The 11395-nt window shown below is 40.7% G+C and overlaps 1 protein-coding gene across 1 annotated transcript in view; it reads left to right on the top strand.

Annotated features, from left to right (window-relative positions):
- ddx27 (DEAD (Asp-Glu-Ala-Asp) box polypeptide 27) overlaps positions 1-4338 on the top strand; it is a 49556-nt gene extending 45218 nt beyond the window's left edge. Inside the window, exons 20-21 of the mRNA XM_073061476.1 lie at positions 2177-2251; positions 3446-4338. Coding sequence (XP_072917577.1) covers positions 2177-2251; positions 3446-3461 — 91 coding nt within the window. The 3' untranslated portion in view covers positions 3462-4338. The remainder of the gene's footprint in view (positions 1-2176; positions 2252-3445) is intronic.
- Positions 4339-11395: the final 7057 nt, after the last annotated feature.

The raw sequence follows: 11395 nt of genomic DNA on the forward strand, positions 1-11395 counted from the left end.
AGTTTGGCACAGGCTAGACGGGCCTGTTTCTCTGCTTTATTTTCCTAAGACTCTAAGCAAGGATCAGCCAGAGTTCTTGAGGGTTATAAAGTAACCAGGAAGGAACTTGATAAGGGATTTAGGAAATCTAGAAGGGGACAGAAGAAGGCCTTGGTAAGGATTCAGGAAAACCCCAAGGCATTGTATGTGTATGAATGCTGACATTGTATTTGCCTTCCTCATCACTGACTCAACCTGCAAATTAATCTTTATGAATGCTGCACAAGGATTCCCAACTCCCTTTGCACCTCTGATTTTTGAAATTTCTTCCTGTTTAGAAAATAGCCTATGCCTTTATTCCTTCAACCAAAGTGCGTGGTCATACGCTTTCCTGCACTATATTCCATCTGCCACTTCTTTGCCCATTCTCCGTTTGTCTAAGTCCTTCTGCAGACTCCCTGCTTCCTCAAGCCATTAATTCTGTCATCCAAATCATTGGCATATAATGTGAAAATAAGCAGTCCCAATACCGACCCCTATAGAACATTACTGGTCACTGGAAGCCAACTAGCCAACCTTTATTCCCAGTGTTTGTTTCCTGCCAGTTAGCCAATCTTCTGCCAATGCTAATATATGTCCTGTAATACCATGGGCTGTTTCGTTGTTAAGTAGCTTCCTGTTCAAAGGTCTTCTGAAAATCCAAGAAAACAACATCCACTGACTCTCCTTTGTCTGTTTTGCTTGTTATTTCCTCAATAAATCCCAAAAGATTTGTCACATGCCATGAATTACCCCAAAAACTCATCCTTAATAATGGACTCCAACATCTGCCCAACCACTGAAGTCAGGCTAACTGACCTATGATTTCTATTTTTTTACTCCCTCCCTTCTTAATGAGTGAAGTCACATCTGTGCTTTTACAATCCTCCAAAACCATTCAAGAATCTAGTGATTCTATAAAGATCACTACTAATGCCTTCACAGTCTCTTCAGCTACCTCTTTCAGAACCCTGGGATGTAGTCCATCTGGTTCAGGTAACATCAGCTTCCCAAGCACCTTCTCCTTAGTAATAGCAGCTACACTTACATTTGCCCACTGACACCTTGAATTTCTGGTGTACTGCTGGTGTCTTCCACAGTGAAGACAGATGGAAAATACTTACTAATTTCTTCTGCCATTTCTTTATCCCTCATTATTACTTCTCCAGCGTCTGACTGGACCATCATTTTCCAGTTGTTCAATATCCACTTTTGCCCCTCTTGTACTCTTTATATATCTGAAATAAACTTTTGATGTTATTGGCTAGCTTTTCTTCATATCTCATCTTTTCTAAACTGGTTTTTAAAAGCTTCCCAGACCTTTAACTTCCCACTAATTTTTCCTGTATTATATGCCCTCTCTTTTCCTTTTATGCTGTCTCTGACTTGCCTTGTCAGTTACGGTTACCTCATCCTCCCTTTAGAATACTGTTTCCATCTTTGGGATATATATATTCTGTGTTATCCAAATTGCTCCCAGAAATTGCAGCCATTGTTGTTCTACCAATCCTCCCTGTTAGTGTCCCCTTCCAGTCATCTTTTGCCAACCCCTCTCTCATGCCTCTCCCTTTGCTCCACTGTAATACTGATACTTCTGACTTCTCCCTCTCAAACTTCTGGGTGAATTCTATTATATTATGTTCACTTTCTCCTAAGGGTTCCTTTACCTTAAGCTCCCTAATCAAATCTGCTTCATTACACAATACTGGATCCAAAACTGCCTTTTCCCTATTGGGCTGAACCACAAGCTGCTCTGAAAAGTGATTTGATAGGCATTCTACAAATTCCATCTCTTGGGATCTAGACAATCTGATTTTCCCAATCTACCTGTAAACGGAACATTGCCCTTTTTACATGCATTTTTTACCTCCCTTTGAAATTTATATCCCACATTCTGGCAACTGTTCGGAGGCCTCTCAGTGTCTTTTTCTCCTTGCAGTTTCATGACCACAAATATAAAAAATAGTGCCAGGCATTCACATGACTAGAGTATTCACAAACATTCATGAAAATGTTATTGCAGATGTAGAAATGCTGCCCTATGCAACCACTATGGTTCTTCAGAATTCACCTTGTGAGACACTTTTGTATAGTTTTGATTTCTAAGGTATTATTTTATTTCGGTTTCTGAATTCATTGCACCGTGGTTTCTTTGAAGGCCATCATTTGAAGACAGAAAGAGACTTGGAATATCACAGCGTAAGAAAGGGGGCACATTTAAATCAAAATCGAGGTAAGCATTTCTAAACTAATGTGGTTTTCCAACTAATTGGAATTGAATGTATTGTTCCATTCCAAAAAAAATGTCACTTTTGATTGGTGATTTAGACTGAACATCGCCTCAATTCACCACTCCCCAGGACTCATTGACCTTTCAGTAACCTTTGAAATGATGAAATGTAAATGTTTTCTCCATTTTGATGTGTTCTGGCTTGAATTTAAGAGGATGTTTAATTTGTAGTTGTTGTGTCAGTTGTGCAAGTCCCACAAATACAAATAGCTTTCTACTGTTAACTTAGACATCTTGGATGTTTATTCAGTTCTTCCAGGACATCACAGCGGACTCTAATCCTGCTGTTGTTTTAATATAGACGCACTCAGCAGGAGGAGGAGTAGAGAACCATGTTTCAACTGTGATCACATATCAAAACTGGGTCATCTCTGTAAAGATCTGGCACATCATTTGGTATGAAACAGGCTTTGCAGAGAGAAATTTGTCATTTCTTTTGTCCTCCCCATAATTCCAGAAGGCTAGAGCCAAAATTCAGTGGAAACCATCTGGATAGTGTGGAGGTAGTAATGTTTCTAATGATATAACTCAGTTTTGGATGAAGTGCTTTATTGAATGTTTTTACAATATTCTGTTTTTCTTCTCTTACTGATGTTGAGCTATGGTTCCAAGGAGAACTGTAGTGCTTGGGCACAGCACCTGAAATGGGACTTCAATGAGAATGTTATGGTATAATCTTCAGTACTTAATGGAATAGGACAGCTGGAAGGAATACATTTCATTTTGAAGGGAATTACTTGAATCAAGATGGATTAATTTTGACTGTAACATAGCTTTTCCTATCAGCTTCTCTTCATTGATTGGAATATTAGAGCATTTCCAACATAGTTCATTCAGTCCATCATGGCCCTATTTATATAAAAAGCTACCCAAAGATAAACCTACCTTCCAGTATTAGATCCACAACTTTCAGTCACCAACCCTTCATATACACTTCCATTTTTTTAATGCATTGACCATTTCACAGTGTTCCACACTCCTAGCCCAATCTCATCTCCCTGCTAACCCTCCTGTCAATTACTTATAAAGTAATACATTTACTGCCCCCCCACACCCATTTCTTCAAAGGCCTGTTCATCAGCTGTTTTTACATCATTCAATTCTTGTTACTCACATAATACATCCTTTTTGTTTTAGGTACAAGAGAAGATGAACCAAATTATAAAGCCAGCCACTGGAGAGTTTTTCAGAAGTGCCTTTCCAAAAAGGAAGTCTTTATCTCATGTGACATACTGTATTTGATAATGAAATTTATTCATACTTCACATGCCTCACAGTGTGTGAGCTGACTTGATCTGCAGTCTCCCACCCTCTGTGCCTAGGTGTCGATAACTATGCATACTGTCCTTTTAGAAGAGCAGACATTGCATTGTAATCAGAACAGTTGTCTCAGTTATAAGTCTGGTAATCTGTAGACATCTGTTCAATGGTTAATTTTATTGGCAAAGTAGACATGTACAATGCAACTGTGATATTTGTCTTCATTTACTTAATCTTCACACACTACCCTGTCTTCATCATGCTCAGGGAGACAGGGAATCCCTGTTGCAAACATAATAAAGTTGGGATTGAAGTGGAAAATACCACAGTATTTTCTATTTTCAATCCAAATGTTTCAGAAATCTAGAGACCAGTTTACAAATCTGAACCTCCACTCTATACCCTTCCACATTTATATCCAGTTATCCTATGGCAATATACATTTGCATTGCTATTTAAAACAGAATCAGACTTGATCTTGGCTTGTATTAGTGAACAAATATTGATGTAAAATATTGGAACTTCATTTCCATAAAAGTCCTTATTTTGTATTATGTAAGTAGATCTAGCATTATTTACAAACTGCTGAGATGATTTTGAAAGGAATGAATTAGACTGAAAGCTTTTCTCAAATGGAAATCTCTGGACTATAACTCCATTTATTTATGTGGAAGTGATTCTGATTCTAAAGCCATTTTCCTTGTGGCTACTAGTCATTTTGTTGAACCAACATGACTCTATCCAGAAGTAAAGAGTTCCACTTTGTAAAACTATGTTATATTGTTTTTTGTAAATATTGTATTTCAACTGTAATGGGAAATTTGAGAGTATAAGGAGCCATTAGCTCAGAGAATTGTATTTGGGTTATGAACAGTGGTAAACTGAATCAACATTGAAATGGATAAATTCAAACAGTATTAGAAGTAAATTTCTGCCCTCCAGTTCAACAATTAACATGCAAGGATACGCATCGTATCAAAAGGACAAAAGGGATGGTGTGGCTGTGTTTGTAAAAATGAAATCCAAGCCTTAGAAAAAGGTGACATAGAAACAGAAGATGTAAAAACCTTATGGTTAGAGTTTGGAAGCTGCAAAGGTAAAAAGACACTGATGGGAGTTATATACAGGCCCCCAAACAGTAGACAGTATGTGGGTACGCCTGCAGGTAGATTGGGAAAAATTTGGTGCTGGATCCCGAGAGAAAATTTCTAGAATGCCTACAAGATGGCTTTAGAAGCAGAAGTAGGCCATTTGGCCCATCTAGTCTGCTCTGCATTTTCATCATAGCTGATCCCTTTCCCTCTCAGATCCAATCTGCCTTTTCCCCCATAACCTTTCATGCCCTAACTAACCAAGAATCTATCAACCTCTGCCTTAAATATACATAAAGGCTTGCCCTCCATGGCCATCTGTGACATGAACTCAACAGATTCACCACTCTCTGGCTATAGAAATTACTCCTCGTCTCCATTCTAAAAGGACGGCCCTCTATTCTGAGGCTGTCTCTTCTGGTCTTAGATTCCCCACCATAGGAAACAATCCTCTCCACATCCACTCTATCAAGGCCTCTCTATGTTCGATAGGTTTCTGAGAGATTCCCTCCTCATTCTTCTGTATTCCAGTGCATACAGGTCCAGAGCCTTCAAACGCTCCTCATACAGTAAGTCTTTCAATCCCAGAATCATTTTCATGAAACTCCTTTGAACCCTCTCCAATGTCAGCATATCTTTTCTTAGATAAGAGGCCTAGAATTATTCACAATACTCCCAAGTGAGGCCTCACTGGTGCCTTATAAAGCCTCATTATTACATCCTTCCTTTTATATTCTAGTCCTCTCAAAATGAATGCTAACATTGCACTTGGCTTCCTCACCACTGACTCAACCAGCCAAGTATGTTTTCTGTAATACCATGGGCTTGTTAAGCAGCCTCATGTGTGGCACCTAGTCAAAGGCCTTCTGAAAATCCAAGTACACAGCATCCACTGATTCTCCTTTGTCTATCCTTTTTATTCTTGAAAGAATTCCAACAGATTTATCAGGCAAGATTTTCTCTTAAGGAAACCATGCTGACTTCAGCCTATTTTATCATGTGCCTCCAAGTATCCTGAAACCACATCCTTAACAATCAACTCCAATATCTTCCCAACCACTGAGGCCAGACTAACTGGCCTATAATTTCCTTTCTTCTGTCTTGCTTCCTTGAAGAATGGAGTGACATTTGCAATTTTCCTGTCCTTCTGAACCATTTCAGAATCTATTGATTCTGGAAAGATCATTACTAATGCCTTCACAATCTCTTCAACCATCTCTTTGAGAGCCCTGGGGTGTAGACCATCTGGTTCTGGTGACTTGTCTACCTTCAGACCTTTCAGTTTCCAAGTACCTTCTCCCTAGTAATGGCAACTTCACTCACTTCTGACCCGACACTCTCAGGCTTCTAGCATACTGCTAGAATCTTCCACAGTGAAGATTGATGCAAAATATTCAGTTCGCCCACCGTTTCCTTGTCCCCCATTACTACTCACCAGCATAATTTTTCCAGTGGTCCAGTATCTACTCTCGCCTCTTTCACACTTTTTAATTTTTGGCATCCTCTTTGATACTACTGGATAGCTTACCTTTGTATTCCATCTTTTCCTTCTTTATGAATTTTTTAGTTGCCTTCTGTTGCTTTTTTAAAACTTTCCACTAACTTTTGCTCTATTATATGCTCTCTCTTTGGCTGTTATGTTGGCTTTGATCTCTTGTCAGCCATAGTTACGTCATCCTGCCTTTAGAGCACGTCTTCAGCATGTATCTATCCTGTGCCTTCCGAATTTCTCCCAGAAACTTCAGCCATTGCTGTTCTTCTGTCATCCCTGCTAGTGTCCCCTTCCAATCAATTTTGATCAGTTCCTCTCTCATGCCCCCATAATTCCCCTTTCTCCATTGTAATATTGATATATTTGACTTTAGCTTCTCTTTCTAACTTGTAGGGTGAATTCTATCATATTATGATCTCTTTTCCCCAAGTGTTCCTTTAAGTTCTCTTATCAATTCTGGTTCATTGCAAAATATCCGATCTAGAATAGCTGATCTCCTCGTTAACTCCACCATGAGCTGCTCTAAAAATCCATCTCACAGACATTCTACAAATTCCCCTCTCGGGATGCAGCAGCAACCTAATTTTCCCAATCTACCTGCATATTGAAATCCCCCCCATGACTATTGTAACATTGCCCTTTTGACATGCATTTTCTCTCTCCTATTGTAATTTGTAGCCCACATCTGTTACTGTTCGGAGGTCTGTACAGGTTTCCCCCTGCTATTCAAAGGTAGAGCGTTCCTATGAAATGGTTCATAAGATGGAATGTCGTAAAGTGAAGAAGCAATTACCATTTATTTATATGGGAAAAATTTTTGAGCGTTCGCAGACCCAAAAAATAACCTACCAAATCATGCCAAATAACACATAAAACCTAAAATAACAGTAACATATAGTAAAAGGAATGATCTGATAAGTACACAGCCTATATAAAGTAGGAATACTTTTCTGCAATTATTGCAGCACTGTCCAGCGCAGTGAAAATCTCACGCAAGCGCTCTTGTCAGTACTCGTGGCAAAAACACACGGCGCAAGTGCTCCCGGCAAAAGCACTCTTTCCAGTAACCTTTAAGCTACCAAATAACACATAAAAATACACAGCCTATATAAATTAGAAATAATGTACATCCAGTGTAGTTTCACTTACAGGAATCGAGAAGAGAGCGAGCACACTGACTGTGGTGTGTTAGTCTGAGTCGTTGGAGGTTGAGGTGCTGGGAGGTAGAGGAGATTGGGGTGTCATCTCATCGTCGTCTGTTTCCATCAGAGCAGACAGGTCACCTTCTATGTTTGCCTGCCTCGATGTCGAAGGTCGAGTTTTGTCGTCTGCTGTGGCTGATGTGGAAGGCTTGAAAAACGACAGTATGCTTGACTGCTTAGCCTCGCGCATTTTTCTGTCATACAGTTCTTTGTAAGCACTCAAACCATCCTGCAAATATGCCCTAAACCTACATACCCTTTCAAAATTAAAGTCATATTTTTCTGCAATCATTGCAGCGTTGTCAATCGCAGCGAAAATCTCACACAATTGCTTCACGTTCAGTTCCTGGACGACTTCACTTTTGGGCTGTTCGCTACTGCATTCAGCTTCAATTGTTATCCTTTCCTCTTCATCAGCTTTTCATCTCTCAGTTCTTGGTCATGGGATGCCAAATCCTCGTCAACTTCCACAAACCCTTAGCCAAACTTACTATATCCTTACTTTGTTCACCACGATCGAAACGCTTAATTATGTCTAGTTTTACACTAAGTGTAACACCCTTACGCTCTCTTTTAGGCTTTTCCAATACCTTAGAACTCACCTTGCTAACGGATGCACAAAATAAATTGACATAAAGCACAGATGCTCACAGGCACGTGTTTAAGCAATGCCAGCTAGAATGCAGTTCCGGGGAGGAGTTTGGTTGCTCGGCGCGCACGCTGCCTTTTTTCATAACAATGAAAACACCTTCTGTTAGAAAAAACAGGTAATTAATGTAGGTCTTTCGTAACAGTGAGTTGTCATAAAGCGAATGTTCAAAAAACGGGGGACACTTGTATATAACTCCCATCAGTGTCTTTACCCTTTAACTACCCACGATTCTACGTCAGCTCTTTCTAATTATTTGATTTATTTTTTTAAACCAACGCCATTCCAACACCACTGCCTGTCCTTTCAATACAATGTGTCTCCTTCGACATTAAGTCCCCAGGTATAATCTTTCTTCAGCAATGACTCTGATGCCCACAATGTCATACTATTCTTTCCCTCATGGTGTGTCGCACTGGCAGCAATCCTGAAATTACTTTCCTGGAGGTCCTGCCACCTTGCTCCCAAAAATGTCTCTTCAGTACGTTCTCACCTTTCCTACCAATGTCATTGGTGTCAATATCTTTGGCTGTTCACCCTCCCCCTTTAGAATGCTGTGGATCTGATCCAAGACATCCTTGATCCTGGCAATGTCCTATTTGGGTGTGTCTATCTCATCTACAGAATCTCATTTCTATTCCTTTAACTATAGAATTTCCTATTATTACCACACTCCTCTTCATTTCTCTTCTCTTCTGAGCCACAGTGCCAGAGACCTGGTTGCTGCAGCTCTCCCCAGTAGGTTGTCCACCTCAACTGTATCGAAAATGGTATACTTATTATTAAAGAGAACTCTGCACTGTCTGCCCATTTCCCTTCCTTCTCCTGAGTTACTCAGTTACCTTCCTCCTGCAACTTAGTGGTAACTACCTCCCTGTAGCTTCTATCACCTCTTCAGTTTCCCCATATGAGCCAATGGTCATCAAGCAACAGCTCCAGTTCCTTAGTGTTCTCTGAAGAGCTGCAGCTCAGTGCATCTGATGCAGCTGTGGTTATCAGGGAGGCTGGAGGTCTCCCGGAACCATAGAACATTACAGCACAGAAACAGGCCTTTTGGCCCTTCTTGGCTGTTCCGAACTGTTTTTCTGCCTAGTCCCACTGACCTGCACCTGGGCCATATCCCTCCAAACCCCTCTCATCCATGTACCTGTCCAAGTTTTCTTAAATGTCAGAAGTGATCCCACATTCACTACTTCTGGCAGCTCATTCCACACTCCCACCACTCTCTGCATGAAGAAGCCCCTTCCCCCAAAATTCCCTTTGAACTTTCCCCCTTCACCCTTAACCCATGACCTCTGGTTTTTTTCTCCCCTAGCCTCAGTGGGAAAAAGCCTGCTTGCATTCACTCTATAACCATCATAATTTTATACACCTCTATCAAATCAGCCCTCATTCTCCTATGCTCCAGGGAATAAAGTCCTAACCTATTCAACCTTTCTCTGTAACTCAGTTTCTCAAGTCCCGGCAACATCCTTGTAAACCTTCTCTGCACTCTTTCAACCTTATTAATATCCTTCCTGTAATTAGGTGACCAAAATTGCACACAATACTCCAAATTCGGTCTCACCAATGTCTTATACAACCTCACCATTACATTCCAACTCTTATACTCAATACTTTGATTTATAAGAGCCAATGTACCAAAAGCTCTCTTTACGACCCTATCTACTTGTGACGCCACTTTTAGGCAATTATGTATCTGTACTCTCAGATCCCTCTGTTCTACTGCACTCAGTGTCCTACCATTTACCTTGTATGTTCTACCTTGGTTTGTCCTTCCAAAGTGCAATATCTCACACTTGTCTGTATTAAAGTCCTGAAGAAGTGGTGCCATATGAAGTTAAGCTAGCAATAATATCAGAAAGGATAGCAAAGGTTTTTCTCGGATATGTAAAGAGTAAAAGAGGTGACTCCTGAAGAAGTGGTGCCATTGTGCTTTCTTCGCAATTATATATTTATGATGGTCCAGAACAGGTCCTCTGAGATAGTGACACCCAGGAATTTAAAGTTACTGACCCTCTCCACCTCTGATGATTATTGGCTTGGTCTGCTGGTTTCCCTTTCCTGACATCTAACAGTTCCAAGTGAGAGGTTTTTGTTTTTACACCACTCAGCCAAATTTTCAGTCTCCCTCCTGTATGCTGATTCACCACCACCTGTGATACAGCCCACTACAGTAGTGTCATCAGTAAATTTGTATACGGTGTTGGAGCTCTACTTAGCCACACAGTCTTAGATGTAAAGCATATAAAAAAGGGGGTTAAGTACACATCCCCGTGGTGCTCCTGTGCTGATGAAGATTGTGGAGATGTTTTTGCCAATCTGAACTGACTGGGGTCTACAAGTAAGGAAATCCAGGATCCAATTGCACAAGTCAGTAGTGAGGCCCAGATTTTGAAGTTTACTGATTAGTTTTGAGGGGACGACGATGTTAAATGCCGAGCTATAATCAATAAAGAGCATCCTGATGTATGCAACTTTGAGTCTAGACGTTCCAGAGTTGTGTGAAGAACCAATGAGATAGCATCTGCTGTAGATCTGTTGCTTCTGTAGGCAAATTGGAATGAATCCAAATAGCCACTCAGACAGCAGCTGATAAGCTTCAACAACAGCCTCTCAAAACACATCTTCATTCTGGATATAAGTGCCAATGGGTGATACTCATTTAGACAAGTTACCATGCTATTCTTGGGCACCAGTACAATTAAAGCCTGCTTGAAGCAGGTGGGTACCACACACCACTAGAGAAGTTGAAGATATCCTTGAATACACCAGCCATTTGGTCGGCAAAAGTCTTCAGAACTCAGCCAGGTCCTCTGTCTGGACCAGATGCTTTCCTTGGATTCATTCCCTTGAAGGCAAACCACACAATCATCAGGATACCGAAACCTAAGGATCATCAGGAGACATGGGGGTGCGTGATGGTTCCTCCCTGTTCTGGTGATCAAAGCCAGCATATAAGGTATTGAGCTATCTGGAAGTGAAGCGGTTGTCTTGTGTCATAAGATTTAACTTTGTAGGAGGTTATGGCATTCATAAGCATCTCCCGTTGATTTTATTCTAGTCTGGAATCTCCTCTTTGCCTGAGAGATGGCTTTCCGGAGATCATACCTGCACCTCTCATAACATTACTGATCTCCAGACTTGAATCCGTCTGATCTGGCTCTCAGCAGATTCTGGATTTCATTGTATATCTAGAGCCTGACTGGGGAAAACCTTGAACGACTTTGTGGGAGCACACTCATGCACAGCTATTTTAATTAAGTCTGTAACGACCCTGGTGTAGTCATACAGGTCCTCAGATAAGTTCCCAAACATAGCCCAATCCACTGACTCAAGGCAACATTTTCCAGAGGGCAGATTTAGTATGGAGATGAGAGTAATTTCTTTAGC

Source organism: Hemitrygon akajei, chromosome 11, assembly GCF_048418815.1.
Source record: "Hemitrygon akajei chromosome 11, sHemAka1.3, whole genome shotgun sequence".
Classification (NCBI taxonomy): domain Eukaryota; kingdom Metazoa; phylum Chordata; class Chondrichthyes; order Myliobatiformes; family Dasyatidae; genus Hemitrygon; species Hemitrygon akajei.